The sequence below is a fragment of the Dipteris shenzhenensis genome, chromosome 3, assembly GCF_047967505.1.
Source record: "Dipteris shenzhenensis isolate YYH24624 ecotype China chromosome 3, Dip_SZ_1.0, whole genome shotgun sequence".
Lineage (NCBI taxonomy): Eukaryota > Viridiplantae > Streptophyta > Polypodiopsida > Gleicheniales > Dipteridaceae > Dipteris > Dipteris shenzhenensis.
This window is the reverse complement of record NC_141598.1, coordinates 59,715,062-59,733,287: the sequence shown is the minus strand read 5'-3', so window position 1 is coordinate 59,733,287 and position 18,226 is coordinate 59,715,062. Positions and strand designations below refer to the sequence as shown.

Sequence of the window (18,226 nt, the reverse complement as noted above, 5' to 3'; positions counted from 1 at the left end):
AGCCTTTGCTTTGTGAACTATATCCCACAAAAATGGATTTGAGTGCCTTATCTGACAACTTGTGTCTGAACTCCACAGGCATGTGGGCATATGCAACACAACCAAAAACTCTGAAATGGTCCACTGAAGGCTTTCTCCCATGCCATGTCTCATAGGGAGTGATTGTCTTCAAGGCCTTTGTAGGAGCCTGATTTAAAAGATAGTTGGCACACACGAGGCCTTCCAGCCAAAATCTGTGAGGCAACTTCTTACTTGTGAGCACGCATCTATCCATTTCCATGGCGGTGCGATTCTTTCGCTCAGCTTTGCCATTCTATTGAGGTGTAAGCCTCACTGTAAGCTGATGCATGATGCCTTTTTCTTTCAAAAATGTCTCAAATTCATGAGACATATACTCCCCCCCTCGATCTGTTTGAAGTGTCTGCACCTTGAGTCCTGTCATGCCATAACTCCGCATTCTGCATCGCAGCAGTGGGAGTGCTAATTGATAATGCAAGATGGGATCTTTTTTCATATAGATCAAGCTGAAAAAGACTTTGATACAAAGTGCCAGACAACATCAAAGCATAGTCATTTTCTTTGTCTCTAACAACACACTTGTCATCATAAAAAACAACCTGAAATCCTCCTCTATTGACTGAGGACACTGAAAGCAAATTCTTCTTTATCCCTGGCACATAGAGTACATCTGAAATTCTGAAATCTGTGCCATCAGTGGATGTGAGAATAATGTCTTCCACTCCACATATTGAATAAGAAGAATTATTTGCACAAGTTACCTTCTTCTTGGTGGGTGAAGAATGCAGAGTTACAAACAGACTCTTCTTGGAAGTGATGTGCTTTGAAGCACCACTGTCAAAATACCAAGTATGAAGTGTCTCATCAACACTAAAGGAGCATTCATCCTTTGAAGGATCGTAACTGCAAGTCAAGAAAGCATATGGGTCATCATCATTAGTGGCTGTAATAACAGAACTACCCATTGAAAAATCTGAAGTGCAAGACAGGAAGGCATAGTGCTCTTCAACCAAGTTGGCTGCAACATCTCCTCCATCATGAGAATGTGGAACTAATGCATCTGACACAGCCATACCGGAATCCCTTTTCTTCTCTTTGGCTATGCGCTTCTTGCACTCTCCAATATAATGACCTGGCTTCTTGCAATAATGACAGATGCCCTTCTTTTTCTGCTTATTTGTATCACCCTTTGCGTTATAAGAAGGCTGTCCAGAATCAGCTTTGTGCTGATGCGTGGGCTGATTGGCATGTGGCTTTTGCTGCCCTTTACCCTTGGGCTTGAATTTGGAGAGCATAGCATGCTCGCCAGCCTGGGTTGCCATATTTCTGCGAGTTTGTTCCTCCTGCAACATAAGTCCTACCAACTTGTGAAAGGAGAGAGGATTGTTGCCCCCCCTCAATGACAAATTCAGCGAGGTGTGGAAACCGAGATAGGACTCAGGAAGAGAGTTCAGAGTGGTGGTGATCATCTTTGAATCCGGAATGACTTCATGAATATTCAGCAATTGTTCCCTGAGGTCCTGAAGCTTTGTGAGGTGAGAATTCATGGAATCTCTCTCCTCCATATGTGTATGGGAAAGTTCTCACTTCAGAAAGGAAACCCTTGCATCATTTCTTGCTGCAAACACTCTCTCTAGTATCTCCCAAGCTGCCATAGATGTCTTGCTTGACCGAATATGAGGTATAATGAACCTCTTGACAGAAAGAGAAATTACTAAAAGAGCTTGTGCATCTCTAGAGTCCCATCTTTTCTGCTCTGTTGTGGGAGCTCCTGGAGCGGCTGCTCCAACTACCTGTGCTGCATTTGTACCTCTACCCCTGCCTCCAATTGTAGGAGTGATAGGTGTAGTCGTTGTATCTGGTCTTGTTTCTTCTTCATTGACATAATCCCAAAGATGTCTGCCAACCAAGATGTTGCGAAGCATGAAACTCCACAAGGAATAGTTGGTGCCATTTAACTTATCTTCCTGTGTGAGAATCCCGAACACCTCATTGGAGTTGTTCTGAGCCATTTATACTAGATAATATAAAAAAAATACAGTAGACTGACCAAGTGAAATCCCTTACTGGGATATAAAATGCACAAGTAAAATCTGCAAAGAAAATTCTGCCCACAGTGACAAATACTATCACAGCCTGTCAAAGGCTCAGGATGCACTTCAATTATCCTGCAAATGCTCTCCAATGTCACTCAAAAATACCTGCAACAGTCCCAAAATGCTTGTACACTGCCAAATTGCATCAGAATGCCAAAAGCCCCAATTTCTTTAGGGAAATTGCATCCAAAAGAGGGCAAATTGCCTGAAAGTCCCAAAAATGCAAGAAATTGCTGTGTAAAGCAAAAAGCCTCAAATTTTTGCAAGAAAGTGCAACTCAAAAAGGGGCGAATTGACTGAAAGCCCCAATTTGCAATATATATGCAAAAGGATTAAATTCTACTGCCAATGTGCTCAAATGTGACTCAAATTGAGTCCAAAAACCTGCAAAGCTCCCAAATTGCTCTTCTTTGCAATGTCTGCCCAAAAAATTGCACAAGAGCACTTCAAAAAATGCAATGTGCCTGCAAAGATCTCAAAAGCCCCAATTTCTCTGCAAAGAGAAGAATGTGTAAAGCAAAAACATGCAAAGTAATCCTGCACAAAGTACGGACGTCAACGAAAGGTACAAGGGCTCAACTGTATGGAAGACTAATGCCCAACTGTACGGATTTTCAACAATAGTACGGACTGCTGTTGTACGGATGTACGGCTCCTGTTGTACGGATGTACGGAGACACATGCTGCTGGTGGTGTACGGACGTACGACTGACTGACGCAGGATTGTACGGATAGTCAGTGCATCTGTTGTACAGATGGCAGGTTCGAAATCTGTACAGCGTACGAACGGTGTACGGTTGCTTGAGTGTACGTGTACGGACGATGCATCAACAGTACGGGCTGCTGTTGTACGAAATGCAGCGCAGGCTGGTACGGAGCAGTACAGACGAAGTGACGCCTGCAGTACGGAAGTCCGTACGTTGTACGGATTGAGAACTGTACGGCGCACGTACACTTGGTTGTACGGACGACGAGCAGGAAGAGCTTGCGGGCAAGGAGCAGGGAGCTGGGTAGGAAGCTAGGAGCAGGGTCTTACTGCTCTGATACCAAATGTTAGAAAGAGAGAGTGAGAGAGCAAGAGAGCTGAACAACTGTTTGCAATAGATGAAGTAACTGAATACAAGAAGAGGGGAAAGGTTTTGTCTACTGGAGCCCCCCCCATGTGGAAAGCATGTGAAACCACCTGAAGCGGGCCATCTGTCAAGACCATTGTAGATAATGAGATCATGTATTTTGCCTAGGTCTAATAGGGCCTGCCCATAGGATGAGAGTGGACCTCGCCTGTAAGCCGAAACCCATAGCATACCTGCCTCCTCAAGGTCAACATCTGCCAGTAGAGTGGAATTATCTCTGAAATCAAGAAGTGGTACGTGACGGGCCCTTGTCCTCGCATTGAAGTCCCCCACTAGAAGGACTTCTCCTTGGCTAGAAAAGTCACTAGAGGAGGGGAAGGGAACAACAACTGGCGCCATGGGCATAAGTATGTCACTGATCGTAGATGTAGAGGGAGTTGAGACTGGAACTAGAGCTGAGCCTGAAGCGGGGGCTGAAGTCGAAGTAGAGATAGAGATAGAGGGAGCTGAGGCTGGAGCTGAAACCGAAACTGAAACTGTAGCGGGAGTTGAGGTTGAGGTAGAGGTAGAGATAGGGGCTGAAGAAGCTGAGGCGGGTCTTGCCTTTGCCTTGCTGTCTACCCCGAGTCCACTTCGGTTGTAACGTGTGTTCACATCCTCCAATTTCAGTTGTATCGTTTGCTTCTTTTTGTTGTTGTCATCTTTCTTGGCTTTGTCCCCCATTTCTCTTGTTCCCCAATTGTCAAACAATTTCAGTTTTTTGTGAATGCAGTATTGCATGAGCCATGAGCTCATAGAGCGTCATGTGAAAGGAAGATCCATGGAAGACTTCCCACATACAAATCGTTGAGCGATGCATGTCAACAAGGCTACCATTTTCCTTTTCCTATGACAATCATATCTACCAATGGTACACATTGATAGAGCCACCACCTTCTCCCTTCACAACAGGCTTCAATAAAGGTTGATACTACACTTCAAGCAATCTTCCTAGAAGTTTAGACCCGAATCCAATTTCTCTCAATGCCAACAATAATCGTGAAGGAGACAATGACGAATGTAATTCTGGAAGACATTATCGTGTCTTGGTACTGCACAACAAAGAGATACTAAAAGAAGTCTTTGGGGGCATCATTTGCCACCCGTAAGCCCATTGGCCACACCTATGTCTAGTGGCCACTTACAAAAATATTTTAGTACACCTAAGAGTCCTAGGACACTTTGGACACCTTGTTACACTTTTTTTTTTTTTGCAAAAAGAGACTTCTATTAAGTATTAAAGAAAAACCGTTAGAGCAAGCTCCATACGGGATACATCATGCAATGCACGAAAAGCTCAAGAGCCAAAAAGAAAGGATTGAGGTTGATAGTGCCATCTCAATCTGGTAGAAACCTCCAAGAAAAAAACCTCTCCAAACTCGAAGAAATATAGTCCTTCTAGAAGAGGCTGCCCGTGAAGGGCCCTGCATGCTAGCCCATATGGCTATCAAAGTGTGATCCGTGTCAGACCAAATACCCGTGAACACCTGTAATGGGTGTATCTGGGTGCCATCCAAGGCCTCAGTACATCTGGCTCTCCAAATGTGCCAAGAGGAAATGCTTGCCAAAATCTCCCAAGAGGTGTCCACGGAAACATGAGAAGCTCTGAAGGGAGTAAGTGGTACATCCTGTAGAGAGCAGGGCTCTATCACGTGCCGGCGGACCGAGAGTGCCCAAGAAGAAGGCTCACCCTCATAAAACACTTGGGGCCCGGTAAGAGATAACCATGCGACCGAGCCCCAAGTCATGAAGAAAGGGGAAGTGTGAAAGATGCTGAGTATCCGAGCAACCCCTTTCCAAACAGTCCTCGCCTGACTGCAATCCCAAAGGCAATGTCGCACTGACTCCTCTGCAGAATGGCATCGAGGACAAGTGGGATCAGCCCCAAATCGTGATCTCCACAGGTTCACTGCAATCCCTCCATGAATAGAAAGCCAAAAGAAAAGAGTGATCTTTCTATTTCTGAGGGATTTCCAGAGCCTCCTCCAAAAATTTCTACGCAAGTCTGCGGTGATGAAGAAGCTTTCCCAATGAGGGGCTCTGGAGGGAATCCAACCCCTACTGTTCAGCTGAAACCTCCTGGCATTACCAACCGTGAAACGAAAGAAGGGAATCCCCCTCTCTCGGTGCCCATGATCTATCCATTCCCACTCTCCTGGGCCCCACTGCAAGCACCTGATAGGTGCACCTCCATATAACCACAACCTCCAGAATCCCAAGGCCAAGAGCAGAGGGTCGGGGTCTAAGTACCACTGCAAGCCCGCTCCAAGGTCCACAAAACTAGCAATCCTGACAGGCTGAAAGGCAACCTCAAGAAGAATGCCATCCTTGGATGTAGAAAGTAAACCTCCATCCCCAACATCAAAGACCAGTGCGTCTTCCCCGAGACCTCGGAGAGCGATCACCTGTAAAGGAACTGATCTCCTCGAAAAAGCCCCAATCAAAGTGGTGGAAGTAATAGGCAGCTCAACTGTCCATTCCACCGGGATGGCTGCATCTATCTGCTGAATCCTGCGTGCTACCCCTCTGAGGTGACTCACGGACTGCAGTCTCTGATCCACAGGTAGCCTGATAAAAGATTTCCAAGTGCCTACTGTGTACGCAGGGCCTCTCTCCCATTTAGACCACTGCATGTAATGGGAAGTGCCCAGTGGTCTGGCATGCTCGTCAAGAATACTATCATTCCAAATGATCGGCTGCCTATCAATCTCTTCGACGGTAGAAGGTGGAATCCTTCGAAGAGTGTTTCTGAAGCTCCCCCAAGCTTTCAGGATGGCAGTCATGAGAGGAGAGGCAGGAGATCTGAGAGGGGCTGATGTGAAAATCCATCGAGGGCTGTCCACCCAATCATCTCCCAAGGTTGGTGTGCAAGCCTGAATGCGTCCAAAAAAGAAATCCTTCCAAGGTTCCTGCCCAGGCATGAGTCCCCTCACCACCACCTTACAAAGCAATGCCTTGCACTGCAAGTCCGGGTCAATGACATTAAGGCCCCCTTCACATGTAGGGAGAATAATAGTCTCCCAGGCCACCCTTGCTGCAACATCTGCTGTGCCATCAAGTCCACTCCATAAAAAATTCATGACTGGTTTGATGAGCTGAGTGATGCAATCCCTAGACCGGCACCAGCAAGAACACACGAACCAGGAGGTGGCGAAGAGAACCTGGTTCACTACCACAACTCTAGATGCAAGGTCGAGTTTGGCAGAGCTCCAAAATAGGAGCTTTTTCCTTATACTTTCTAGTACTGGGGAAAACTGCTGTGCTGGAGAGATGTCCAGTCCTATCGGGCATCCGAAATACCTGATAGGAACACCCCTCTGAATCCAGGAAAAACCAATGTGAACTCCCCAGCCTGGAGTGTCCTCATCACTGATCCAAAAGCCAAAGGATTTATGCCAGTTAATGTGTGCCCCTGCAGCTGAGCAAAAAATATCCAAGGCTGTTCGGAAAGAATCAAGTGACTGCAAGGAGGCCTGAATAAAAATAGCAGTGTCATCAGCCAACTCACAGTCAAGAAGCTCCTGCTCCTGTCTCAAGGGCAGTCTCAGCCCAAAAAGCTCAGCCTAAGATCTAAGGAAGATACTCATAGCTTCTGCCACAAAAATAAAGAGGAAGGGGGTAAAGGGCATCCCTGACGAACTGATCTGGAAATCTGAAACTTGTCACCCCTTACCCCTCCAATCAAAACCTGGCTGTGGGCTGATTTGTAAAGGGAGGCGACCCCTCTGATCCAAGCATTTGAAAATGCAAACCATAGAAGAGTGCCCCGAAGAAAACCCCAATCTACTCTGTCATAGGCTTTCTCGAAGTCCAAGAGTTAAACTGCTAGCCTCTGCCCACTCTGCATAGCCCACTCTGTGGCTTCCCAAAAGGAAAAAATATTATAAAACATGCTCCTGCCATGCACAAAGCCTGTCTGAGTATCATGGATGAGATCTAGAAGAAGGGGCTGTAGTCGGATGTGATCGCCTTGGCAAGGATTTTGTAAAGAGTGCCCAAAGGAGTGATGGGTCTCCAATGGGATACAAAATTCCTGTTGCCACCTTTCGGGATAAGGTGAATGAGTCCCTCGGTCAGTGACTCAGGCATCTCGCCCGAGTCCCAAATGCCCTGCAGGGCTGAAGTAATATGATCACCTATCATATCCCAAAAGGCTATTAAAAAAGAGGGAGTAAGACCATCGGAACCAGGGCACTTGCCCTTATGAAGGGCAGAAAGAGCAGTCTTGAATTCTGTGTTTGTAAAGCGTGCATCAAGTGAGCATAACATCTCTAGGGTGACCAACACAGGTAATCTCTGCCAAACTTCATCTCTAGCCACCTCTCTGGCCCGGAGTTCGGATCTGCGGAAAGAAGGGAGGTATAAAAATCTATCGCTAAATGCATGACGGTTTCCGGATGGGACTGCAAAACGCCGTCAGAGTTTATAAGCTGCCTGACACTCTCATTACTATGTCTGGGGCCAAGTGTAGAGTAAACGTGTTTATTGACTCTCCCTCCCATCTGTATCCAAAAGGACTCCCGTGCATGGAAGGCATACTCTGCTTTTGATCAAGCAAGGTTTGCAAATGAGCCCTTGCCGCAGCAAGGCGCTCCTGTATCCAAGCATCTGATGGTCGTTTCTGCTCCTTCCTCTGAAGGGCTGCCAACTGCCGGCGGATACCGATCTCTCGCCTGAGTACCTCACCTCACCGAGCACTAGATACTTAGTGATCGAAGTCGCTGATACTGTCAAGTGCTGTGGCCACATTTGAAGGACCGGCCACCCTCCCCTGCATAGGAGAAACCCAGATCTCCAACACTGCCTCTGTGAGAGTCTCATCCGTGTATAAGGTGTCTGGGATGCTGATAATGTGAGACCGTGCTCTCAGATGAGGCTCTGAAATGGACAAAATTACCGGAAAATGGTATGAAGTGGAAACACCGGATGCAATGCAAACTGTCCCCCCTCTATCAAGAGCCCAGTCACCCACATAGAATCTGTCAATCGGAGCATGGAGAGGCATCTCCACCCTATGGTTCGACCATGAAAACAAAAGTGACTGAGACTGAACAAGAAATGCATCCTTTGACCAAACATCTCTGCCACTGAACCTGAACAAGAAGGCATCCCAGGCTGCTCTCTCAAGGGAGTGGATACCACCTTCTCTGCCCCCTTTCTTATCAGAAGGTGCCTCAACCATGTTGAAGTCACCTCCAATAATCCATGAATCCGCAATGTCAGCCCACGAGAGCAACTCTTTCCAATACAAAACACGGTCCCCTCTGTTGTTCGGAGCATGAAGGTTGAGGAAACCAACCTTACGTTCGTCAATCAAAAGTAAAACCCACTGGCCCTGGAGGGGGTTATGGTACCTTGTCCAATGACAAGAGGGAGAATAGAGTCTGAAACTGAAATGCATGTACCTCCTTCGGTTCCCAAGGCAGGAAGCCAAAAAGTCTGGCCTGAGAGCAGCTTACCTAACTTGGAGCAATCTTTGATATCCAGTTTGTGTTCCTGAAGAAAAAGAATGTCTAGGGAACCAACTGAAACACCTGGATGGAGCTGATTCCTGATCAGCTACGACGGCGATGAGGGATGCTGCCCAATCCCTATATATTCCAACTGGCTATCCTCATCGGCGGGGGGAAGTGGGTTGGAATACCTTACCCGACCTGGTGGCGGAAACAGAAGCCTCTACCGGAGCAGACCTCCTGCCATGCACACGAGGTCTGAGGGGAGGAAAGTCCACATGTGAGAGAGAGAAGGATCTCTCAACAGGGATGCCGATAACTGGCTCTCCAAAAGTAGAGGGTACAAAATCATCATCTGGGAGGCTAGAGAGGTCCTCCAAAGCGGAAAAGGAGTTCGCTGAGCCAGTCCTGGGGAGGGGGTACGAAGGATTCCTACTGAAGCAGGAAGAAAATGTAAAACCCCCTTCCCTCTGTCCAAAGAGGGAGGCACCTGTACTGGATCCTGATCAAAAAGTGGTGCAGACGAGGTGCCAACAACCTGCGCTGCTGAGGAAGGTACAGCCTGATCCAAGGGTGGAGTCGAACAAGGGTCCGGAACAGTAGTCTCTTCCTGAGGCTCCAAGGGGGTAGCCTCCGAAGAGGTGGAGGAGTGAACTAGAGTAGAGGGCCTAGCCGCGACTGGAGTCCATCGTGGGCCTGAGGTGGCGCGGGGTGCCGAAGGGACTCGAGTAGGCCTAGGAGGGGGGGGAGCCCGTGTTTGAGGCTATGTCTGTGGAGCGGTATGTCCTGCTCCAGCTCTCTGTCGTAAGCTAGTACGAGCTGGTTGCTTTGTGGGTGTCTTTTTCTTCTTTGGGCAATCTTTGGCAAAGTGCCCGGAGGATATGCAAATCTTGCACTGGTCCTGCTGACCTGCAACCTCAAATCTCTGGCGGAAGAATGACCCATCGGGTCGCTGTAGCATGATGTGGTCATCTGAAATATTGGGGTCCTGGACAATGACCCTAACCCTGGGTACCCCGTGCATCCTGACCGCCTCAGCAGCTGAAGAGGGCTCTCCAGGGAGAGGGGGGATCTCTGCCACCACACCAAACCTCTCGCCAATAACTGAAAGAAGCCGGTGATAAACTGAGGGAAGACCAGGGAACCTGATGAAAATAGAAACTCCCTGCTTGTCCTCTTCAACTGGGTCAAATCCCAGTTTAAAAGGAAACAAAAAGATCCTCTTGTAGCCTAGAAGTAGAAACCCGGCTTGTAGCAGGTCTCTCGTGACGTCCGGGGAATCTAGGCACACCTGAAAGAAACCCCGTCCCAACAAACGAACATCCTTGAGGTGGGGGGCGAGGTCCTGAGGAAGCGCCTACAGCATCCAATCTCTAGCTTGTGACCTGGAGGGGTGTGAGCCATGAATGCATGTGAAGAGAGTCGTGGAACACGCATGTTCGAAATTCGTTTGCAACTGCTGTAGCTCGTCTTTTGAAAAAGTGATAGCTCTCGCGGCCGGTGTGAGCGGAGACGGATTGATTGAATGGGAACCCATTTGTCAATTGAGGTGTGTTGGCCGATTCAAACACAAAAAATAAAAACTCCATCCGCTTTCTTGAATCCCAGGAGACCCGTATAGGAGAATAGGGGTAATCCAGATGAAGGAGAGGGTGAAGAAGAAGGGAGAGAGAAGAAAAAACCAGGGGGAGGCAGCGGGGAGGAGGGAAGAGGAGGGGAGGATAGGGGAGAGGAGGAGTGGAGGAGAGGGGGAGAAGAGGAGTAGAGGAGAGGGGAAGTAGAAGGGAGGAGAAGCAGCAGCAGGAGTGGGGGGGGAGCAGCAGCAGGTGCGGGGGGGGAGCAGAAGGCTGCAGCGCAGGGGGAGCAGCAGGCGCGGGGGGGGGGGAGGCTGCAGCGCAGGGGGGGGAGGCTGCAGCACGGGGGAAGGGGCAGTGCGGGGGAGAGGGCAGGTAAGAGGGGGCAGCGAGGAGGGAAGGGAGGGGGCAGCGAGGAGGGAGCAGGAGGAGCAGCAGGGAGCAGGGAGAGAGGCAGCAGGGAGCGGGGAGAGGAGCAGCAGCAGGAGGGAAGGAAGGGGGCAGCGAGGAGGGGAGCAGGAGGAGCAGCAGGGAGCGGGGGAGCAGCAGTGAGCGGGGAGAGCAGCAGGGAGCGAGGAGAGCAGCAGTGAGGAGGGGAGCAGGAGGAGCGGGGAGCAGCAGCAGTCTGAGACTTGATTTTGGGATGGGACACCTTGTTACTCTGACGGTACTACTTGTGCTAATTAGGCGTACTAGGCCCTTAGGCCAGTTAGGTGTAACTAATTCATGACCACTGTCTAACCTCCTAATCTCCTAACCCAAGATTCCCCTTAGGATAATATCACATCGCAATATTATTTGGCAGCCATGATACCCTACTCCTCTCCCAAAAACAACAGCTATAGGCACAGGTGAACTTGTAAGTTATTACAATCCATAGGCTGCTCAAATGTGATCTAGCTAGTGAACGGCTTTGGGCTCAACTTTGATATTTGGAAGGACTCACTTAAATGCCTTTAAGGATCGTCCAATGATTTGGGTGCCATCTGCCAAATAGGTGAGCAATGGGCATGGTGTCATGCCACACCATATAAGATTGTATATTGCATTAAGTTTGGAAAAGTGACCACAAATATGCAGTAATACATTGCCATTTTGCCAGTCTATAGAGAAAGAAAGAAAGAAAGAAAGTTTATTAAAGTCTTCGGGAGACCGTGAAGGTCTATGAGACTAAAGATAACTGATACAATGAGCATAACGGTGGCGGTCTCAAAACGGGCCAGCCAATCGTTTCTACAAAAAAGAGGTTATGAAGGACTGTGTGTCTAGTCTTGATACAAAAAATATGTGTCTACCTCCAGATGATACAAAAAAGAAGGGGGGGGCTCCAAAAATGGGGCAGAGGGGGGAGATACAGTATACATGTGCAGGTGGTGATCGTCAGAGACCAATCATAGAGGGGCCGCCAAATGGGAGGTCGGAAAAAACCCTGCGATAGATGATTGGCCTCTGACGTCACGCGGCCTAGTCGAGCTCGGTCGTCGGGGGCGACGGGTGGCCTTGTGGATGAGGGCAACGGTAACCCCGGTGGGGTGGGCAGAGAGCAGAGACGAGATGCCATGGACCTGGATGTGTGAGTCTGTCCGCTGGCGCAGCTGTCGTGGCTCTGGCTCTCGCTCACGTCTGCGTCGTCGGCTAGACTGAGAAGAGGTATCCTGTGACTGGAAGAAGTCAGTGATAGGCCGCTGGGTGTTCTCACGCTGTGTGTGCTGCTCGTGTCGCCGTGATCGGAGAGAGGTATCTCGGTGGCGAGTCATCTCATGTAAGAAAGCGGCTAGGCATCGCTGATTCGGGAACTGCAGCATGTGTGTGAGGGAGCCGAATCCGTCGCGGAAGAGGCAGTGGTACCGGCCTCGAATGGCATAATAGATAGGACATTTGAAAGCAAAGTGCTCCTCCGACTCGATCTCCTGCAAGTCGCAAAGTGGGCAAAGGCGGTTCTCTCGTGGGATACCCTCTGCGCGTCCGCTCTCGATCCGTAATCGGTGTGACGAGACCCTAAACTGATCGAGGGAGATCTGGAGCGCATGTGGTAGATGAAGCTGTGTGTAACCCGGAGGTGTGATGAAGCCCTCCTGTGAGATCTGGAGGCAGTGTCGGCGGTAGAAGTCGAGCTTCACAGGAAGCTCGGAGTGAAGAAACCATGTTCGCCAGGTGTGGAGCTGGAGCAGATCCGCTCGAATGAGCCGGTTGACCTCCTGGTCAGTGGGGGAGAGGGGAGATGGTGGAGCATCGAGGCTGTACTGAAAAGGAGGCAACCGGTCTAAGTCGAGGCCCAGTCGGGTGAACCAACTGGAAAGACGACTATACCAGCATCGCTGGTCCCCATCAACGGATAAGGCCATAGAGGAGGATAGGGCTAGCCAAGGTAGGCGGAGGCGACTGTCGGCGGAGGAGCTGAAATCCCTGACTCTATGGAGATAGGTGATAGCCTGAAAAGCCGCATCAAGCTGTAGGGGTGAGGCGCCGAACTCTGCTAGAATGATCTGGTGTGGTACTGATGGTTTGCTGCGGATCATCCGAGCAAACATCAGTATCTGTAGGTGCTCGACTTGAGCCCACTCTGTGTCTGAAAGGTCGACTCCCCACCAAGGGCTACCGTACATGCCTGTTGGGCGGACCAAAGAATAAAAAAGGAGAGACTTGGTCCGCGGATCCTGGAAGTGGGAGTGGTAGCACTGTCCCTCCAGCCTGGCAAGAGCGGCGTATCCCCGGCTGATCCTGGCCTGCATGGCCGGGCACATCGTGAAGATCGGGCCTAAGAAGACAACACCCAAGTATGTGTAAGAGTCAACTATCTCAACAGGGTCGCCGGCGAAGAGGAACTGCTCTCGGTGCATAGCGGGTCTGGAAGTGTTGAAGATCATCACCTTGGTTTTCCCAAGGTTGACCTTCAAGTCATGTGTATCACAGAAGACCTGAAGTCCATCTAGGTGTTGCTGAAGACCAGTAGCAGAAGAGGATAGTAGTACTACATCGTCTGCGTATAGGAGAATCTGGATGACAGCCTCCGCAAGAGAGCAACCTGCACCTCCGAGTGTCCTAATGGTGGTCTCGAGCTCGTCGATGTAGAGGCCAAATAGAGTCGGTGACAAGGGACATCCTTGTTTGACTCCGATAGTGCTCGTGATCTCTGGGGTCCAGCTGGTGCCAATCCTGACCTACCCCATCACTCGCTTATAGAGAGCTACTACTGCCCAGATAATCACCGAGTCGTAGCCTAACTCCTGCAGACGTCTGATGAGTCGGGCGCGGGGAACGGTGTCGAATGCCTTGCGGAAATCCACAAAGCAACAATATACTCTCTGTCTCCTGTGTCTGGCCTCCTCAATGATCCCTCTAAGTGTAAAAATGTGATCGTAAGTCGAGTGATCCGCCCTGAAGTCGGCCTGTCCGGATGCCCTGAGCCCTTGTACCTCTGCGCGAGCACTGACCTCGCCATCTAACATTGATGCATAGATCTTGGACATAACATGTCCAACCATGATGGTCCTGTAATTCCCTGGATCCATGGGATCTCCTGCTTTGTGGATGGGTGTGATAGTGTTCAGGGTCCAGGCTCTGGGGAACCCGTGGCAGAGAGCCTTCATTGAACAGCGTTGCCAGGATGGGGGCTAGAGTTTTGATGCCATAGGCAACAAACTCTGTGCATAGGCCCTCATGATCCTTAGCTCGACCGTTATGAAGCTTATGTCCTGCGTGGGTGACTCCCTGGGTTGTGAAGAGGATACAAGAAGTGGGGTGGGGGGTGGCTGAGAGGTCGGGAGGAGGCTGATCAGGGATATCATAGAGTGTGCGTGTGTAGGTGTGCCAGAGGGAAGTGTGCGTGTGTAGGAGCGCGACTGTCAGCCGAGGAGCGGGGGAAGCCCAAGTCCTCTGTGTCCATCTCAGGTAATAGGACTGGATCTGAGTGGAAGTCCAGGAGTGATGTCTGATGTGCACCTGTCCTTGCGTTGAAATTCCCAACTAGGAGGACCTTTCCGCGTCTGGAGAACTCCACAATGTCTGAGTAGAGATCTAGATAGGGGGATACCCCCGTATCCTCACGAAGCATCCGTGCGAAATGTGACGTCTCGGGAGGAAAGTAGCAGACTGCAATAAAGAGGTCGCATGTGGAGGGGCGTCGGAATCGGAGCCATAGGTAACGGGCATGGACATCCCGTCTAACCACGGATTTCAAGCTTGTCAGCGTTGAACGAAGAAGTACTGCAACTCCACCTGACCCTCGGCCCCCCCAGTATATCTGGTCTCCTCACGGAATACTGACTCCCAGGTATAGCCACTGACCGAGGGGAGAGGGCGCTCGGGGCTCTCATGTGTCTCTGTATAGAAAACGATGTCGCGTCCAGTGTATGACTCTGAGAAGTTCCCAGGGTCAGACCATAGGGTACCATTACAGTTCCATATGGTGCATGCCAAGGGTACTGTGTGCTGAGTCTGAATCTCATAGACCATGTCTCCCTATTTGGGGGGGGAGTCTGCTACCGTGTCTGGAGTACCTGGTGGGGCTCGGCGGCAGGGGCCAACTAATAGGCGGCCATCTTGGACGACAGCCCACTTCCCCTCCTGACGGGCTACATCTCACTGTTGAAGCAGGGTGCGCCGCTCTTCCACCTGCATAGGTGTGAGATCCTCATCCATGAAGATAGTAGGGTGGTCTCGTAGTGTAGCATGCTGCCTGAGTGCTGCAAGTCGAGCCTGAGTATCCCTGAATCGGATGATGAGTGGCTGTGGGCGCATGGGGTCCCTTCTTGTGCGCCATGCATGCTCGATCCCATGCTCAGCGAGGCGGAGGGTAGAGGTCATGAAAGCAGTCACGTCCGCTAAGGGGGTTGTCTCTCTCTTTCTCTTTGCAGATATCTAAGCCCTCTCTCTGCTGCCCCGGTGGTTGCTCTCACTGCACTTGGCCTCTATGAGCTGGGATTCCCGGGGGTGCGTATCTCTCGTACCGTGGGATCTCTGCATTGCCCGGCTCATTCGCTTCATCTGTTCAAACTGACAATGTGCTCTGTGATATGCGCGGGGGATACCTCGTACTCGGATGTTGAGAGCCTTACTGGCCCTCTGTTCCTGCTCGGCGATGGTGGCTGAGACTACTGCTTTGGGTGCCCGTCTCGCAACGTCCACCCATTTGGTAGTCTCCGCAATAGCACTCTGGATGGTAGCGATCCGCTCCTCCACCTCTGGTGTAGTGCGCGGGGCCGCTGTGATTGTAGCAGTGAGAGAGACAACCTCCTGACGGAGGTGAGCGATCTCCTGGCGCATGCTCTGAATAAGCTGATCTTGTGCTACGGTATGATCCCGTAGTCGATGTAGCTCCGTAAAGATGTAATCTATCGTCTCAGGTGGGACCCGGGAGGGTGCGAACTGGGACATGGCGTATGGCTGTGGGGGCGTGGGCGATAGGCTGGCTGTATATGGCAGAGGAGTGGAGAAAGGCTGCTGGGTGAGGGGAAGGGGGGACATAAGAGTGGTGGAGACAGAAGGGAGCTGTGTGGGGGGTGAGGAACTGTGACTCTCTCCTGTGGGGGGTAGGCTGAGTGGTACAGTGGTGGGGGAGGTAGTGGTTGGAGTAGAGATGATGGCTGCGGGAGAAAGAACTGCATTGGTGCCCATTGCACCCGATGTTTTCAGGGCTGGTTGGCTGTCAATTGCTAATCCACTCCTGGAGATGCGCTTTGTGATCTCTCCCACAATTGGCTTCGGAGACTGTTTGGGTTTGTGGGCCATTGTAGGACTTGTTCAAGTGCACGATTTCCTGCAAAGGCAGATCTTGTTCAGCATTGCTGTAGGGGTGCGCAGGCCTGTGCAAGGCCAGTGGCAAGCCAAGGCTTGTAGCAGAAAGGGCCCTCAGACCACGGGGCAGGAGGCCAAGCGCGAGCGAGGGGGGTGGCGCAGAGGCTACGGTAGGGGGGGGCAGAGCGGAGAGGCTACAGTAGGGGGGGGCATAGTGGAGAGAGGGGGAGCGGGGAGAGGCTGCGAGAGGGGGAGGGAGAGCGGGGGGGGGGGGCAGAGGTTACGGGAGGGGGTGGGGCAGAGGCTACGGGAGGGGGGGCGGGTAGTGCAGAGGCTGCGGGAGGGGGTGGGGCAGAGGCTACGGGAGGGGGAGGTAGGCTACGAGAGGGGGGGGAGTAGAGTGGAGCTACGGGAGGGGGGGGCAGAGCAGAGCTACGGGAGGGGGGGGGGAGCGGTTGCGGGAGGGGGAGGGGGGGAGCGGCTGCGAGAGGGGGAGGGAGAGCGGAGATACATGAGGGGGGGCTGCGAGAGGCTACGTGAGGGGGAGAGCGGCGCTACGGGAGGGGGGGCTGCGAGAGGGGGGGGGAGCGGCTGTTAGAGGAGAGGGGAGAGGGGAGAGCGGCGGAGAGGGGAGGGGCTGAGCGACGGAGAGGGGGGGGCTGAGCGACGGGGAGGGGGGGCTGAGCGGCGGAGAGGGGGGGCTGAGCGGCAGGGAGGGGGAGGGCTGCGTGGCGGGGAGGGGCTGAGCGGCGGAGAGGGGGGGCTGAGCGGCGGGGAGGGGGGAGGCTGCGTGGCGGGGAGGGGGGGCTGAGCGGCGGAGAGGGGGGGGGGCTGAGCGACGGGGAGGGGGGGCTGAGCAACGTTTCAAGGTTCTTTTGAATACATGCAGGATTGGATACAGCTGGTTTATGCCTTTTCCTATATATTTCAGTCAAGTGCTTGAAAAAGCACATTGTGCAGATTCCTCAAGAAAGTACATTGTTTTTATAGGAGCTCTGAGAAGCCACATTTTGCAAAATAGATAATTTTTGTACATTTGTAAATGTAACGGAATCTCTTTTGGGTTGTCTATCAAGATGACATGTATGTGTGGATGATAAGTTAGATGACACCAATTATTTATTGTTAGCATATATGCTCAGGGACCTTCTAGTTTGCAAAGTCATGTGGGAAAGTGTAAGTGATGTTGAGTTGAGGTCACTTGATGCAGGCAAGTGATAGATGCATGTAATGTGCAGCCTGCAATTTGAGTCATGTATGACTCTTGTAAAACTACACCTAGTGAAAACCTTGAAAATTACATAATGTAATTAGGGGAGTGCTACTCCACTCATATAACATATCACAATGAGAAAAAAAGCCAACACTAAGGGCTGATGATGTCCTTTCCACTAGGAATTAATGATTAAAATGATGAATATCTCAGGATTTGCTCAGGAACCCCATGTTATGTACCCATTTACATGTTTGGTTTCGCTAAAAATACATAGTTAATGATTTCTGGTGAACATAAATGCTCTCACAAAAAAGCGTATCACTATGGAAAGAAAGTTAAGAAGCAAGTTAGCTACCTAATCTCAAAGCCACTCTAGGATTCATATTATCTGGCAATTTTAGCCTTCAAATGCTTGAATATGTTTTATAAATAGCTTATTCTTAAGCACGCTGTACACTTTTGGCATCCGCTAATTATCTTGATAATGACACTATATATTTCTTTTTTTTGGGTGTCTACAGGAAGCAGGATTGTTTCCCTCATCTGATCTTTTGGCACTGTATTCAAAATTGCATCCAAATCTTACTTTTGCAGATGTTCTGGTTCGTAAGTTTCTTTGTTTGCTGAAATTACATGCTAAAGTCATGGGTGCAATTCTCTAATCTGCACGACAATTACAAAAGTTTTTCTTTTGAGAAAAGTAATTCATGGATAAACATGAAATTTAGTTTGTGGGATTTATGAGATGGAAGATCATTTATGAAACTTAAGAGGAGTGGGTGTGAGGCATGTAGCATGCCATCTACCTGTTTCACATCGTAAGTGATATGAGCCTGTCCATATGGAAGCAACTGTACGCATCACAAATCTCGGAATCGGCTCCAGAAGGTGAGACGGAGTATGTTGTCCCCTTGGTGCAAAGAAATAATCTTTGTAATGCGGGCATATTGTTTGACTGTAGTACTCAATCTTGTGTGGTGATGTGCATGCTCCGATGACTAACAAACATCTCGTCAAGAAA

At 50.4% G+C, this 18,226-nt stretch overlaps 1 protein-coding gene across 2 annotated transcripts in view; it reads left to right on the top strand.

The window, feature by feature from the left end:
• ATSUV3 (ATP-dependent RNA helicase) overlaps nt 1-18,226 on the top strand; it is a 201,247-nt gene that overhangs the window by 70,237 nt on the left and 112,784 nt on the right. For both annotated transcript variants that reach the window (XM_087370523.1, XM_087370514.1), the window contains exon 10: nt 17,727-17,807. In XM_087370523.1, the coding sequence (XP_087226649.1) occupies nt 17,727-17,807 (81 nt within the window). The remainder of the gene's footprint in view (nt 1-17,726; nt 17,808-18,226) is intronic.